General features: G+C 42.7%; 1 protein-coding gene across 3 annotated transcripts in view; it reads right to left on the bottom strand.

Annotated features, from left to right (window-relative positions):
- GRIA2 (glutamate ionotropic receptor AMPA type subunit 2) overlaps positions 1–11,393 on the bottom strand; it is a 91,828-nt gene extending 80,435 nt beyond the window's left edge. For 2 of the 3 annotated variants that reach the window (XM_074147094.1, XM_074147095.1), the window contains exons 1-2: positions 11,288–11,375; positions 10,794–10,934 (exon numbers count right to left, since the gene is read on the bottom strand). In XM_074147094.1, coding sequence (XP_074003195.1) covers positions 10,794–10,934; positions 11,288–11,375 — 229 coding nt within the window. Of the gene's footprint in view, positions 1–10,793; positions 10,935–11,287 lie in introns of all 3 variants that reach the window. The other variant, XM_074147096.1, reaches the window with a different exon arrangement.
- Positions 11,394–17,860: the final 6,467 nt, after the last annotated feature.

Raw genomic sequence — 17,860 nt, 5'->3', positions numbered from 1 at the left:
CACTCAACAATAACTGTCATGGGCAAAACAGACTCAACCTGGGGAAATTAATTTACTGCCAATTGGAAGTCAGAGAAGGTCAACTCACACTCTTCTTCTGCTCCAGTGTGGGGTCCCTCGCACAGGAGACAGTCCTCCATGAACTTCTCCAAAGTGGGTCCTTCCCATGGACTGCAGTTCTTCACAAACTGCTCCAGCATGGGTCCCTTCCACAGGGTGCAGTCCTTCTGGAACAGACTGCTCCAGCATGGGTCCCCAATGGGGTTACAAGTCCTTCCAGCAAACCTCTCTCCATGGGGCCACAGGTCCTGGCAGGAGCCCGCTCCAGAGCAGGCTCTCCATGGGGTCACAGCCTCCTTCGTGCATCCACCTGGTCCGACGTGGGTTCCTCCTTGGGATGCAGGGGAATCTCTGCTCCTGCACCTGAAGCACCCCCTCCCCCTCATTCTTCACTGATCTTGGTGTCTGCAGAGTTGTTTCTCTCACTCCTCTTTCCTGGTTGGTCTCTGGCAGTTCCCCCCGCACCTTTTTAAATATATTCCCACTGAGGCACCACCATCATCACTGATGGGCACAGCCTTGACCAGTGGTGGGCCCATCTTGAAGCCAGCTGACATTGGCTCTATCAGACATGGGGGAAGCTTCTAGCAGCTTCTCACAGAAGCCACTCCTGTAGCCCCAAAAACCTTGCCACGCAAACCCGATACTCTTCAACATGTTGGAACAGGCTTACAGTATCCTTGAAAATACATATTTATTTGGAATGACTAATTCATGACTTAATATGATCCATGCCTTCTACTACAAACACGAACTAATTGCAACCGTATTTAACAGCCTACAAAAATGTCAGAGTTCCTAAAAGTTGTTTGGGTCTTTACAGACATACTCTTTTCTCACGAAACTCAGGAAATTATTCAGGTTACTAAGTACATGTACCAAGTGCTATTTTAGACGCTGGATATCTGAGGCATCCCCACAGGCTGCCAGATGTGCAGGACTTACAGGACACACAGATTTTCTGGAGCTGCACCTCGAAGTCACACAGGGTAGTGCGAGTATCACAAGCTAGGTCTTCAGTTGTATTAACTGCAAGTGAATTTAAGGTACCTCCAGAAATGGAGATATTGAAGAATATATTCTCTTTTTATCATATTGAAATAGAAGTGAATAGATAAGCTCAAAGAAACATTAAGTGCTCCACTTGCTAAAAATTCAATATTCACAGCTCACAGATGCTTACTTGTATAGCAGAAGTTCACTTCTGAGTTCTATAAAGTCAAGTCAAAATGCATTTTCCTACAAGTGAAAAAGGAGTTAAGAAAAAATGAAAACTTCAAATTTATGCAAAGATTTTTCCAAAGAATAACATCCACGATCAAACGCAAAGGAGGGGAGCAAGCATTGTTTTTCCTTTTCACCTACAGAAGCATGGACCAAACCTTTCCTTTTTTAGCTAAGCTAACAGATCTATTCACGTATTTATACTGAAGTGAAATGGTCTAATAATTTCTCTAAAGTTTCCATACTGAATCCTGACAAAGTACTTAAGAAATGTGTGCTTAAAAAAAGCACAACAGGGTCATATACGAGCATGTACTATAAAGTTTGATAAAAATATTCTGTAGGTCAAATAGATGCTCAAACATTTTAGCACTTTTTAGGAATTGTTTAATCCCTACCTCTTTCCATATACAAAATAATCAGTCTTCCACACCCACACCAAAGAAGAAATAATATGAATTTTTGATCTGGTTTTGTTCCTACTACCATTAGTAGAAGCTTGACCATTTATTTGAGTGAGCAAAAATAGTCTGGCCTTATTACTCTGGAATCCCAGACTATGGAATCAGGTTGCTGAATACATGAACTAATCCGATTAGTCAGTAAAAGGACTGAATGACTTTCCAGTCATGACTTTTCAGAATTTCAGCATGATCCACTCTCACCAAGTGAAAGCACCTTATAATGGGGCAGACGTAAGGCTGTGAGTGAAATCAAAACTACACATACTGCAATTTCTAATGTATAGTGACTCATATTTTCATCTATTTTCTGATCCCCCGAATCCATCTAGTCTTTAAATATAATAAAATGATATGTTTATGTTTCCAGGTGTTCATTTAAAATTACTTCAAAAGTTTAAAGCTATGCATAAATCTGGTCAATTAATATTTGTTGATTGAGCAATTATTTAAATTAATATAAATGAATTTTCCTAACATTGTATTTTTATTTTCCTCTATGATTTATCATAATAACAAAAAGGGCAAAAAATTGTCTTCATGCTTCCAAAACCTAAAAGTTACTTTTCCCCCTTCCAGCATCAGGACAAAAGTAAGATTACTGAGATTTTTTTCACCAAAAATTAATCAAGGCAGGAAAAATGAAGAAGAGTGACAGACAGAGAGGGAGACTGATGTCAAAACAAAAATGGCCCAGCACTAAGGGCATTCCACTGGGAAGTGAAAGACAAAGGGTTAAATTCAGGTCCTCTGCCTGACATGGACAAGATATCAAATAACTGGGTTAAATCCTGGATGACTCTCCTAACCACTCACTGTAATCCCAGTGTGGATCAATCCTGCTTCTCCTATAAGTAACAATGCTGTATCTTATGTAAGTATGAGCTTGGCATGCACTAGCCATGCAAATTATTACCCTGCTTTCCAAATATCACACCTGGAATAAGCTCCCTGATATCAGTACATCTCCACAGGGCACAATCATGTAGGAAAGATGTGCAGGATCCCACATTTGTACCAAGAACTCCCCCTGAGACTGTGCTATTAAAGTGTCCCCCAGATTCATATGAAGGAAAAAGAAAAAAAAAAAATTAGCATTTTGGCTTGGAAGACATTTTGTCAAAAACAACTCATAACTACTATCAGGGAGGAACATTTTGAGCCAGCTAATCCTCGACATCCTCAGTTTCAAAGATTTGTGAGATTATTCAACAAATTACTCGGACTTGCTCAGAGCTGCACAGTCTATTTCATTAGCATACATTTGCAGACATTCTGAGATAGCTTACACATACCAGGGGACGCAACACATTGAAATATTTTAGATCCATGTTACGTGGGATGGTAAACCACATTAGCCTTTCCATTTTATGGATATAGACTGGGGTCCTACAACTATCAAATACATTCATAAAAAGCAGAAAACCAAAGAAAATAAAACAAATCCTTTCTCCAGGCTGCAAACCAGTTGCAGAACCATTCTGCTGAGTTCTCCAGCCCTGTTGTTGACATGACTTCTGAAAGCAGTCTTCTCCATATAGATGATGAGAAAATCTCCACATTACCTAACAGATTGCTGTTTAAATTATCTATCATATTGCATATTTAGAAAGAATCTGTTTCTTGTAATTTTCAAAGCATGTGAAAGAAAATCAGTTCACGCCATCTGCATGCAATAAGCGGAGGCATCTTTTCCACCCCAAGTCATGTTTTTAAACTTTTAAACACATTTATACTGGCCATAAATGACAGTGGTATGACAATTTTAACCACAGTAGCCTGAAAAATTGCAGCATCAAAACCATGTAATATTAACTACTTGAAATTGAGATTAAACTGAATAGGTGGAATAGCATGGCAAGCATGTGTTCATATATCTATTTTGAACATTTCATATAATTAGCTACTGGCCGTTATTGAGCTCTGAAATTCTCTTACCAGGTGTGTGAGTGTGCATTTATGAGTCAGAGCCAATATGAACATTTTACAGAATTTTGTCCTACTCTTGTCCATTGGAAAAATCATTTGAAAAAAATATGTCTATTTTAAAAAACAAATAGCAGAGTACTCTTTCTTTTCAGCAGTGAAATGCAAGCACATTTACCTTCTGTAGTTAAGTAACAAAGATACCATTTTCATGTGCAATAAAGCTCGGTAAGTCATTCACGGACTAGCTGAAGTGATTGGTAATTCAGTTACAGACCCAGCACCCCAAGCATACAAAGCAATCACAGGCTGGTTTAAGTGAATGAATACAGACCTGAATATCCTTCCTCTGATATCAAATAAAATAGTTGATTAGAGCTGAAATAAGACATTTCTTGTGCTTGATTCCATCACCTTTAGTTGAACTGCATCTAACATTTCAGCCCTCAAAAAAATCCTATTAATTTCTCCGAGTCGGGTTTGGGAGCAGGTGGTGGGAGACAGCAGTAGCTGCAGCTGAACCACACCTCGTTGCAGAATCATAATAATTATCTTTTTCTTGTAAACGTTTTTTACACTCTCATAAACTGACTAGCCATAGGTAAATGCATTAAGTATCTGTATATTAAATCAGACTCAAGACAGAAATGTTAACTCTCTATAGTAATTTCCCAAATGGCAATTTTAAGGGGAAAAAAGTAATCTCCCCATAAACTGCCTGATTTGAGAACCTTTCTTAAAACAATAAAAAATAAAAAAAAATTAAAAAAAATAATCAAAGATTAAACAAGGGGGCACAGCAGTGTTGCATTTAAAAATAAAAAATGTTCTATGGCAGGCCTATATACAGATAGATAAAGTAAAGAGTATTTCAAAAGACAACTATACCACTCTGTAACTGCATGCAAATAAATACAATAGCAGTATTTTAAGCACAGTTATTGATTTTAGAAGGTAGAATATGAATTTGTTCAACGTGATTATTTAAAAACTGCTTCTACTCCTTACTGTTGATCTGTTTTACAATGTGCATTCACTGATTGATGCTTTTATTCACTCCTTATTGTTTATCCATAAATAATTCATTATTGGAAGGACTTATCCATTTAAATCAAAGCCCTTTCTCAGTTTTAACAAGGTTACATGTAATATGTACTTGTAGTCAATGCAGACTTTTTTAATGAACTTATTAAAGGAACACATTACACTTTCAAGTCAAAATAATAATGATGCTCCACAAACCTACATATTTTGTATAAAAACATGCAGGCTTTCTCCCTATACCTTTTCAGAAATCTAGATGGCAAAAGGAACTTAACCCTGTACACAGTTTTCTAAATGTAGATATTACCACATTCATGTTCTGATAAATGCAATGATCAGTTACAACATCATGGAAAAATCTTGTTCATTTCAGAAATGAAAGTTCCAGCTAATTGTCATATAAGAAGCCCACTCACATATACATATGGAGAGAGTTTGATATATACAACTAAATTTTTTACCTATTCAGATATCTTTTCAGTGTCATTTTCAGTCTGACCTGACATTCCTTGTCTTCAGTTGCAGTGACGTTGGTTCCAGAATATGGGCATGAACCTTCGATATAAAAAAATCAGTAATTCATGCACTCAATTCACAGGGGTGAGAACACTGACTTAAAAGTGATAAATTATCTTACTACTAACAGCTCTGAGATAATCCTCTTCAGAAAATGAATTGTAGGGTTTAACCAATGTCCTGGTTTTTATTTATGTGACATTTAAAATAAACTGTTGTGCACCAAGTATGTATGTATGTAGATTTAAATCACATACATACATATATATACACCTTTACATTTACTGCAGGTTATTTCTTCCTCTTACTTTCCTGAGAATTAGTCCTACCAGAACATATTAGAGAATCATTAATTTAAATTTTTATTTTCCTTGAGCAAGTATTTTTTTTACAATTTAATCATGTTTTCACAGAAGATGTCTGATAAATTTATTATGCTGATTATCTTAATTTTCTACATAATGGTAATAGAATAGTCTTTACCTGTTTAATGCATTTTCAAACTAATAACATATTCTCAGTTATTATATACTTCCCTGGTAATTATCAACTGCTCAAAAAATAATTATTTAGCTGTTAAACATCCCTTAATTCTCAAAAATATTTTAATCATGAGAAGCTTGATAAAAGAACTAAAGAAATCGGCAGTAATGGTATCACTTAATGCAGTGGTCCTTGGTTTAGGGTCTGTAACACACACTGGATAGTACAGTAAGTCTTATGTATGCAAGGAGTTAAGTACATCCCCAGCTACGTGCAGTCAATAATCCTATCAAAGTCGGTGTAAACGAAAGCTTTCGTTACCATAAAAAGAAAAAAGGTACTACATTTTCATATCTTAAATATAAATAAAAGCATATATAAACATATGAATATATTGAAGAGACTGACTGATAATATTGCTTGATTTAAGAGCTCGATCGGTACGTTTAAGCCTTGATTGATATGCTACTCATAAACTGCTATTAAATATAACTCACTTTAAGCTTTATCAGAGTAAAATATATATTCATACTATATTTAAAACTGCATGGTAAATTTTTATTTCAGATATATGGACAAAATTAATGCAATGATCAGATAATAAAATCTGAAACGTAGCCAAGCCAAAACTGTCGTATTTGTATCTGCCCACACTCTGGATCACAGCTCTGTGAAAAAGCTCTGTGAGCCAGGAGCAAAGATGCACAGCAGGGACAGCACTTTCACACAATAAATACCCCAGGTTTCTTTACAAATAACTCTCAGAACAGATGAACATTTAAAGTTTGCTACAGAGCTTGATTTTGAGGGGAGAAATGTTTCGAGAGCAGGAAAAGCACCAGAGTTCCTATTGTAGGCTACATCTTGGTTTTATTATATCTTTTTTCTACAGAAACCCATCTGATCTTGTCCATTTAATTACAAAGGGGTACAGAACCTATTTCACATCTGCTCACCAAGCCTGAGAAATGTTTTATACTGAAAAGGAAAAGAGAAGGTCCAGGAATACGAATGAACCAAAACATAAACATTTCACAAATTTCTCCTTCCCTTCAAAATCAGTTCTAATAATTTATTGTGAAATATATTTGGGTTTGGTCCACAGTAATTTTAATTCAAATAAACGCATCTAAATTTCTTCTGTCTTTACCAGTACAGGACATCTTTTTTTTTGTTTATTCTTTAATCATTTTGCCAGCAGTATGCTGAATGCTATTTCTTTAAGAATGCAATCTATAGCATTATATTCCCAAATGGCTGGGAAAACCTTTGCCATGACTCCCAAGTTGCAACATGCTAGATATTCATAGGTTTACAAAGCTGCTGGTTGAAGATCTAATGAAAGGATCTAAGGTTTATGCATGAATCAGCATCCCCTTGCCCTAATGTCATGGTGCAGTGATCCCTGCAGAGCTGTAAGACTTGATTTAAAACAGAAAAGCTCAACACTGGCTCTTGAGCCAGCAGGACTAAGCATCCAAGATTGTGCATATATTACCTCTGTGCTGAAACTACTATATGAAAAACTTGTTACCGTTATGGAGGTTTTATAGTACTCCATAGGAAACCTCTCTTTAGATGACTCCAACATCCTTCCAGTGAAAAAAGACGTGAGTACATAATACAACTATACCTGTTTGGGTTGGTGGATTTAAGGGGAAAGGACTTTGTCTTCACCAGTTTCCTCTTTTCTTGTTTTGAAGGAAAAATCTGATGTTGCTGATGGCCAGCACTTCTCCAATTAGATGAGACTCAATTACACTGTGCTGAAGGACAATAAAGTCCAGCGGTTTGGATACCTTCCAATTCCGCCCTATGAATTACCTGCAGTGCTGTACCTCTGCCCCAGCTGTTAAAAGCCAAAAAGGTTCTGTTAGAGTGAACCAATTTGTAACTAGCCTTTACCAGCTAGGCTGGAATCTTCTGAATCACAAAGAATTCTCAAAGAGGGCTAAGTCTAGCCCACTTCTCTTGAGGGATGTAACAGTAGTCACGGCATCAAACATTTCTCTTAATCGTGCCATCAGTCTGAAGAAAGACTCCACATCTCTCAATCAAAACCATTAAGCCTCCTAGTGACACCAACTTTCGAGGTGTCAAACTGCAATTAGATTCCAACAGCTACTCCTGATGACCTGTCAACACAGCTTTGCACAAGACCTGAAACAGACCAACAACCTACAATAACTATTTGTTGTGGATATATTACATGAGTTAAGGCTCTCTACTCACTGAGACTCCATTCCTCCTCCGCTACATACATCTTCAGGTCACCTTTAAATGACTGAGTATTCTTATGCTGTTTCAAACACCTCTCAGTGGTATATGACCACTGTCTCCTCTTTTCTGGAAGTTCAGGAACCTAATTTAAAAGTAGTACCAGCAACGAGTACAGCTCGTTCATCTAAAACCTGTTTGCTCCATCAAGGAACTCGGAGCAAATGCTGATGCTAAGTTCGAAGATTCCTTTAGATAGTTTAACAGTGGGGTTTTTATTTGTCTGTTTTTAAAGCGGATGGAATTGTATGCCCCGGTTTCCCTCTGGTGCCTGCGTAGTGTAAGGGAGGCAGGCACAACCCAGCTGGGCTGCTGGGGTGCATGGCCGCACAACACACCTCCTGCACCATTACCCAGAGCTCCTGCAGCCTTCTTTGGGGGATTTTAAATTGGGTTTGGGGATTTTAAATTGAAAGCTGTAATATTCCAGTTGCTGATTTTAGAAAATTTATTATTTTTAGGGCAGAAAAAGGTCATTACTTCTATTACGGTATAAGCCTGCCACTACATTTCCGTGAAGTCAAATCACCTTGCTGGAGTAAAGTATCTGGGTGAATACTGAACCATTTTCCGTTTCATATTATCCTACTTTTCTGTGACCTTCTTTTATACCTGCATTGTTAACTGTTGATAATGCTGGCTTCGGACATGGGTTCTTTGTACTTTACTCTGGGAAAAAAAAAAAAAAAAAAAACAAAAAACCACCCCAACCTGCAGATTTTTCAGTATTTCGAACAAGAACAAGCATAAAGAAGGAAAAAAAAAAAATGGATCCTCTTTAACCATTTGTGTTTGCAGTGCTCTGCAATCAACTACTAAATTCTACTTCTTATATGGCAAATACCTGTCTTCAGAACTCCTTGTTCCCCAATCAAACCCTCTTCGAAAGGTAATCAAGGAAATACTATATACGTATTTTTAGCATATGCTTCACTAGTCAATTAAACCCAATTGACAAGATAACTTGACTAAATCATCAGTGGTGATTGAGGTGATGAAAAAGCAAGTACATGTTGACATCTTAATTTGGTGCTCTTCAAACTGCTTGAAAATGGAAGCCTTGGACAAGGTTCAGACAAAAGGAAACCCGAAACGTGGATAGTATCTCCCCTCTGCTGGAAGTCTCAAAGTGTATCATTGCAGTCTACAGCCAACAGATGTCATCTGAGTATTCTAAGAGTTCTCCAAGGAAGACAGCTAAGCTCAAGAACAAGACAGATGCATGACAGAAATACTGATAAAAAACTTGATGGGGATGGAGAAAAATCTGTACCAATTACTTTCTCAAAGAACAGGTGGCTATACTTGTCTCTAGTACTAGTAGGAAAACAAATATTCTGGCGTTTTACGCAAATTATTTTCAGGATTTTGTTCATTTTGCAGAACTGAGAAACACAGAAAGACCAATCACACTTTTGCAGAATGCCATCCAGACCACTACACAATCCCTTACTTCACCGACAGTCCCAGTAACAGTACTGCAGCTACTGTACAGTATTCTCAGTACCGCAAATACCAACTACATGCAGTTCCGGTTGCTGGAAACCCTCATTACCTAAGAAAGGAAGAACTCCCCAAGCAGCTTGCAAAGGTTGGCAAAGTAGCCTTACTGTGGCTGGTTATGTGCTCTGACCTTTTCTGACTTCAGCTACGTGCGCTGTACCCTCCTATCCTCACACATGCCACTGAGAGCACCGCGGGCTGCGCTCCTGCACCACCCATCCCAGCCTCTGTGCCGAGACGCCCCTCTTCAGCATCACCGCACCTACCACAGCGCAGCTAAAAAAGAGGTCCCCAATGGAGGGAAACTGCTCTCGCTGACAGCTGATCTCCAGATGCAGTGTCCCTCACGCCTTGCCCCGGGGAGGGAGGGACGGGGAAACGCCTCGGGGGAGCGGGGCACCGGGCGGCCGATGAGCCGCAGCTCGCCGGGAGCGGGCACCAGAGCGGGCTGGGCTATCGCCCGCAACGGGGCACCTCAGGCGGGGCAGCGGGGCGGCCGAACCGTCCCTCCTCGCTGCGGGAACGGCAGCCTCCCGCTCACCGCTCCCACCACAGCATAACCCTGGTGGCAGCCGCCCCTTCATCACACCCCCGGGCCGCCCAACCGCCGGCTCCGCGGGGTCAACCTGCACCGGGGGCGCAGCGGCGGAGCGGCTGGCAGAGGCGGACATCACCGCCGGACACACCCCACCCCCCCGCCGCCTCTGCCCGCCCAAGGGCTCCCGGCTTCGACTTCCCCATCGCCTCCCCGAGCGACGCCATGTGCTCCGCGGCCCGCGTGGGGCCGGGCCCGGCCTCGCCGGAGGAGGAGCCAGGGCAGACACCCGCCGGCCGCCCACGCATCCCGCCGACGGGCGACGGCTGGGCGCCAAAGGCGCGGGGGCGGCAGGAACCTGCCGCCCCCGCGCCTTTGGCGCCCAGCCGTCGCCCGTCGGCGGGCGGCCGGTCGGCTCCCGGCGAGGCCGAGAGGGGGAGGCGAGGGGACAGGCCCCGGGGACCCCCAGGAGCCGACCGGGGAGATGGGAGCCCGCAACGCCGCGCGGCGTAAAATGGCTGATGGCCCCCCGCAGCCGCCCGCTCCGCGGCCCCCTCGACTGCCCCCGCTTAACGGCGAAGGCTCCGCAGCCGCCTCATGCGAAGCGCGGGGCAGGAACCTCGGCGGGGGAGGGAAAGGGAGACCCCGCGCCCCGTTTCCCCAGGGCCGGGGCCGGGCGTTCCCACGGCTTAGCGCCCCCCCGCCCCGCACCGCGCACACACCGCCTCCCACCGCCGCGGCGTGCGCAGGCGCCCGTTACTCACAGGCGTTGGTGACGGCGAAGCTGTTGGCCACCTCCAGGTTGTCGATGTGGGGCGTCAGCCTGAACTCCGAGGTGGAGAACTGAACCATCCCTACCCGAAACGCGCTGTACTCCTGATCGGCGCCCCTCGGGAACAGCCCCCCTGCAGGGAAACACACACACACACACACACACACACACACACGTATCAGGCGGGCAGGGTAGCGCCCGGACCGTCTCCCTTCCCGCCGCCGGGGCTAAGCTGGGCGGGGGTGCCGGTGGGGCTGCCGGTGCGAGTCCCGTCCCGTACCCGTGCCCGTCCGGTGCGGCTGGGGGTGAGGTGGGGGGGCGGCAAGGGGACGAGGGAGGCGCTGGCCGCGGTTGCCGGAGGGGAGCGCCGGGCGGGTACCGCGGCGGGCTGGCCTCCCCGGCGACATGAGGGGAAATGCCGGAGGGGACGAGGGGCGGCAGAGCCGTCGGGAAGAGCGCGATGCCCCCCGGCAGGCGGACACCTACCGATCTGTATGCTGTTAGAAGCGACCCCCCAGATCAGTCCCCACAACGCGGGAGCCAGGAAGACAGAAATATGCATAATCTTTTGCATTTCCAGGAAAAGTAGAGCATCCACAAAGCCACGGAAACAGCCCTTTCCTCCTCCTTCCTTCTCCTCCTCCTCCGCCGCGGCCGAGCGCGCTCGTCAGCAAATTAGATCCTTGACTGGCCGGCGGGGGCAACCCAACCACGGCAGGGAAGAAACGAAAACGGCCCCTCAGCGGGCGGCAGGCGCGGGAGGAGCCGCTGCTGCTGCGAGCTGCCGCCGCTCCGCTCCGCGTCCCGGCTCCGGAAATGAAGGGGAGGTGGGGGGGGGGGAAGACAGGGGACGACGAACGACGACGGGGACGACGACGACGGCGCCGCTGTGCTCCCGCCGCCTGAGCGCGCCCGCCGCCCGGCCCTGCCCTCACACGCGCTCGCCCGCGCTCCCTCGCGCTCAACGGGCGGGCGGCGCAGCCGGCGAGGCGGCGGCGGCGGCGCGCCTGCGCGAGCGGCGCGGCCGGCGGGAGCGCGCCCCTCCCGCCCCCTTCGCCGCCGCGCCCCGCCCCTTCGCGGACCTGCAGCCTTCAGCACCGCGGACAGCGGGCGCGGGAGACGGCGGGAGGGGAGGGGGAGCCGCCGTGTCCGGTCCCGACCCCGCTGCCCCCCGGTGGGGGGTTATTCCCCCCTCTCGCCCCTCTCCGTCCCGCTCGGCCCCCCCATAAGAGCGTCCGTGAAGCGGGGTACCCCGGCCCGAAGGTCGCTTCCCTCCCGGAGGGACGCGCCGGTCCGCGCACACCGGCGTCGGCGTGCGAAAAACGTCCAGTTTGGGCTGCTCGAAACGGATTAAAAAATCAGAGAAACGAATCAGTCACACGCCGGTTTCTTCTCTGTGACAGCGGGAGATGATAGTTTGCATGGAAAGCAGAAATGAAAAAAAGAACCCAAACCACCACCACACCACCCCCCCCAAAAAAGCATATTTTTTTAAGATTTTTTTTTAATTTTATTTTTTTTTTATTTCGTTAGTCTTCATTAGGTCGACATTTGGATGTAGCCACCTTCCAGGTATACCTGAAAAGCATATTTTTAACTGCCGTAACAAAGACAGAAGAGCTAATATGCAGGAAGGCTTAAACCTACCCAGATATTTCATTTTTATGTATAATGGCGAATTTTTTTTTTTTTTTTCAAGATGGATTCCAGCTATATTATTTACCGCAAGCTAAATTTAACATTTTTCAGTTTGGCACAAAGTCTGTTGCTATGCACCACACACACGCGCACACTTGGGAGCACACACACACACACATGCACACATATCTTATAGAAGAAGAAGCAATGTAGCAATGTTTTGGTTGTGACAGTGAATTTGCTACTAAATTATCATTTGCAGGTACATATTCTTGTTGTTGTTGTTAATAAGGATGAGGAATACCCATGTAGGAAAGGATACTTATCTTGCATTTCCTTTTTTTTTTTTTTTTCAGTATTAAATTGTCTTAATTCTCCTTTCCAGAGACAAAGAAAGGTCTTGAAGCTGCAGATACTCAGATGTCAATACAAATAGATACCCTGAACAGTAGGCAGTTTGAGGCCCTTTACCCATCACTGATTCCTGACAAGTTTCATTTCATTTGAGTCATTTCACCAGGAAATTCTGTGCTGGCTTCTGTCTGTACTTGTGTCACCGTCTCTCTCTCACCACAAGATGAGACGAGCCTGAAAAAGAAAAAGAGAGCGAGCTTTAACGTTCTGAGCTTATGGACCCTATGGCGTTGTTTGGGTGGAATGGCAGCGCGACTGCAGCCCTTCCTCGCTCTCTACCCCAGCCTGGTCCCTCCCAGCAGTCAGGTTTTGCGCTCCACGGTAAAACCCACTGCTGAATTCTGTGAAAGGAGCAAACAGCGTCACTGTCACAGTCAATAGATTAAGACATCAGAGGAAAGCTTGCATTCAGGTAGTCCTCACTGCGCCCTGGGCAAAGAGATGTACCGGCACTCACTTTTAATAAATACTTTAGTACAATATTGCCAATCTTTAACAGGAGCACAGGTAAGTCATAAAAATACATTTTTTCCACCCAGGTCTGAAAAATCCCCTTATGTATATCAAATGAGGTTAAAATGCGGCAAAGATCTCAGTTTGAAGAGCGTATGTCAATACTTCATAATAAAATAAAAAATCCTGTTTGCCCTGTTTACTGCTGTACAATGAACTAAAATATAAAAAAGATCAAGAAGATGCAAAATACAAAAATGAAATCTAGAAAAATCCCACTTTTTGAACTAATTGTCTTTACTGTTATGGAAAAGACTTAAATCTCTAAGCTGTTTTAATTGTTTGGTTTGTTTGGATGGGTTTTTTTTGTGTGTCATACAGAACAGTGCTATTCCACATGTACATCAAGACCTTTGTCAGATACAGTAAGAATAATTCATTGTGACGCCTGCTTCATCTGGTTAGATAGTAAAATGCTATTTTATTGTTTATACTAAACCATGGATAAATGCTAAACTAAGTTTGGATCCCACCGTAGTGGGCAGTACACAACGAGCGACTTTACCTGAGTCAAACAGTTTATAGATGAAGGTCCTGAACCCATTTTCTGTCATGAGAGTGTCATGCTTGCCACTTCTTCCAAGTCAAAGACCTACAGAACACAGCACAGCAGGTAGGTAAAATAAAAGTGACCCAAGTAAGAAGTTAATGACCAATTACAACTGGGGTGTTTGTACAGACTATTTGTGGTGAGTTAATAACAACTGCCATGGCAATTACAACTGATACCACCCTGGCTGTTGATTTTCTAATGCATATTTTATGCATTAGAAATGCATATTCTGCATTACAGAATTGTGAGTATGTCTATGTACACATCATGTACAATGTGTGTTTGTGTGTATGTATGTGCACGTAACATTCCAGATTTGCGTCATCATGTCAGAACACGTAGAAAAAATGTCAAATTATGTGGGCATATTCTACTGTTGGTGTGCCAGAGAAAAATAAAAGATTTCAACTGAGATGAGTAAGTACAAAAGGACAGTATGGGCTAGTGAATCAGCAAGAAAACAGTTTAATCAGAATTTAATAACAGGGGGAAAAGGCTGATAATAATATAAGGCCCTCTTCAGCTCTCTATTTTTCATAACAGTCCTATGCTAATCGAAAAGATGCAAGCAGGCAAAGGAGAAAAAAGAAATTTATAGGTGAAAGTAATTTATGACCATGTACTAAGAATAGACATACTCATTAACACTGTGCGTAAAAAAATCAGACTACATTACTGGGAATCACATTCAATACTTTTTGCCCAAGAAAAGGAAAAGAATCTAGCAAGAGGTAATCTTAAAACCAGAAGATTATATCCTTATATGCATTCTTCTAAATCCATGATAAAAGCTCATATAAAAATGCATTAGTTCAGAATCTGAACAAAGCATCAACAGCGGGACTGTTAATAATAAGCATCAATCACTTGTTGAAAGGAACATAGCAGTGCAGTAATAATGAAAACAATGACAGATGACAGAAGGCCAGATATCAAATAATAAGATGTCAAACCCCTAAAAAGGCCTCGTGCTTACTCCTGATTCCATAGAAGTCCAGGGGAGATTTGCTACTTATTGAAAAGAATGCAGATTCAATCATGGCTACATTTGATTTAATAGATTCTAATGGATGATATTCTGAACATAAGGTAGAAGTTGGTGAAGGAGCTAAAAAGGGCTAATATATGTGCTAATCAGAAATAAATAGGAGTTTATCAGGAATACATTTCCTCAGCGATTCATCCTGGCACAACCCTGATTGAGACAATGGCTGCAACTCAACCAAATGTTCATATGTTTCAGCAGGTGCACGGGAGACGTGGAAAGGAACTTGAAAGTGACTGAAGAACTGGGAATTTTTGCTATGCGCTCAGAAACATTCAGCAATCGCTCCATATACTTATCAAAAAGATAATTCAAGAATGACTTGATGACATGGAGTACATGCTTCAGGAAAGTGACGTTGATAACATAAAGCATCTGAGGAGATGGATGCAGTAAACCCCCCAGTATTTGAATGCTGATATTAAACATATTCAGAATAGAAATAAAGTTTATCTTTTGTTTTGCTGTTTTAGTAATGTGTCATTGACCATGGTAATCACATGCTGAGCGTTGTAGTGAATTCCCCAGCCCTGGAAAATGCTCTGTTAAAATCCGGTTCTTTTCTAAAATCCTTGTTGAAAAAGTTAAATTCTGAGATGGCCCTTGGCAAGAGCTCAGACTCAATGGTTGTAGTGATCCCTTCTTGCCTTATATGCCATGGATATTTGTTTTTTATATTCAGAATTACTGTCATTATTACTTTTTTTCATTAGAAAAAACTTTTTAAGTATGCAGGTTCTGTAGGATGTAAAAATGCTGTACTAATGTATGAATCCTTCGATTATATGGACGGTCAAGAAAATCTTCCCTTCAAAAAAGACTGTTGTCTTTGGATTTTTGAAATCTGCAGAATTTTTGCAAACACCAGTCAATGTAAATAAAGAGGAAATACAAATGAAAGTTTCCAGTTCCAAATCTTTCTCAAATTGTTTAGTCCCATATGTTCATTCTGGATCTCAAGAGTCTTTTTAAAAATAAAAAGTACATCCTGATCTCCCATGCTCGTTCTGCCTCCGCCTCTGATTAGCAAACACATACTGTTCCCATTAACGGTACATATACCCGGGGATGACACGCACTGAGAAATAGTTTATGCTTCTGTGATTCTGATGGTGAATAAAGCAACGTCACTACCCTGTGGTATAATTAATGTAAAACAATTAGTGATAATTGTACAACTTTAAGTTCCCTTTGCTATATGGTAGCTGTGACAGTGCAGTTTGTTACTATCTTAGCTAGCCATTGTGAGGAATTTATAGTGAATTGGGATTTACTATATTTATCTGAGCTGCTTGTGTTCTTGCTATTTGCAAGAAACATTATATGTATTTTGCCAATAAAATCACTTAGGTAAATGCTGAACTATCCACGTGCATGGAAAATCTGCTATAGATTATTTCAGTTTATTCTACTGAGATTATAGAAAATTACATTATTAATGCTACGGAAAAAGACAAAAGGAACCCTTTCAGATTAGACTATGCATGCTAATTCCATGATTCTTATCTGGCAACATCTTCTCTTTTCTTCAAACAGTATAAACAACTTGCGATGCTTTGTCTCAGTCCCAAGGAATACATTTCTTATTCCTGTCCTAGTTCTTCCCTGCCTACCTGCTACCTCTCTTCTTCCTTGCTGGCTCCTTCGCCTGATTTCCGTCTTGTCCTGGGTTGAGAGACACAGGACTAACTTTTCTTCTAATGCTGGGGAAAATTACACTTTTAGAAGACTCTAGTGTCTGAATTTGTGAAAATATTTATTTTATAGCCAGCCAGGCTCTGTGGGATTCAAGGTTAGTGTTTTCGAGCCTTGCCAGGTGCAGGGACAAGGAGGAGCAAGGCCTGGGCATTTGACCCAGGCTGGCCAACAGGAGTATTTCATACCATGAACGTCACATCCAATATAAATTAGAAAAGTTTGCTGCGCAGCTCGCTCTCTCCCTGATGGCGGTGGTCCAGACAACTCCTTGCCCCGGTGCCGGAGCCCTGAGGCCTTCCCTTCCTCCTGAAGCCATTGCGCTTGCAGTGTCTGATACTTGCTATCCACTGCTGGGAGTGCACAGCTTCCTGCTGATATAGATGGCTGAGTATAATTTCTGTATATCTTATATCAGTATCGGGATTAATACTGGTTCTTTAGTATTATTGTTAATTATTTAGTCTTAGTCTATTAAATCTATTTATACTTCAACCCTTGTGTTTCTTTGTGTTCCCCGATTCCCCTTTCCAGGTGGGGAGGGGTCATCGGGTGATAGAATAATTGTCTAACGACAATAGATTGTTATGGGCTCTCTCAAACCATAACACGTTTGGTTTTCCAAAGCATCGCCATCACAATCTTTCTTTTCTCTCCTGTTATTTTGATTTTACCATCACCATTTCCTCTGTGGAGCACAGCTAATTCAAGTGTGTTGGTTTTTTGCTTTAGACTGTAACAGCCAGCCTTGATCTTCTCTCTTTTCATCTGCCACCTCGCCCATCTGTTCCACAACCAATGCCAGCCTTGACTCCAGTGTTGTTTTTCATTCTCATCATGTTCTTATTCCTTTTTCCATGCTGATGTCCATGTTTGAAATATGAACCCTACACCCATTTTTCAGGTCAGTTCTTAATCATTGAAATTCCTCTTTAGCTTTGCATCTTTTCTGTCACCTGTGAGAAATGTATTACTCGTTATTCATAACAAAAAGCCCTTTGGGGATGATGAAGACATTGGATTTCATATACTGGTGGACTGTACTCTGCTGAGGTACGGTACTTGTCAAATCGCCTCTCCACCTCAGCTCCCTGCGTTCATAAACAACACGCTAAAAAGTTAAAGGCAAATACAAGCTGACAAGAATGTTATAGTCCGCTCTCTATTGACATATCTGCAGTACACTTTTGTTGTTACTCAT

Source organism: Numenius arquata, chromosome 5, assembly GCF_964106895.1.
Source record: "Numenius arquata chromosome 5, bNumArq3.hap1.1, whole genome shotgun sequence".
Classification (NCBI taxonomy): domain Eukaryota; kingdom Metazoa; phylum Chordata; class Aves; order Charadriiformes; family Scolopacidae; genus Numenius; species Numenius arquata.
Note: the sequence above shows the minus strand (reverse complement) of the source record. Positions and strands in the feature narration are given on the sequence as shown.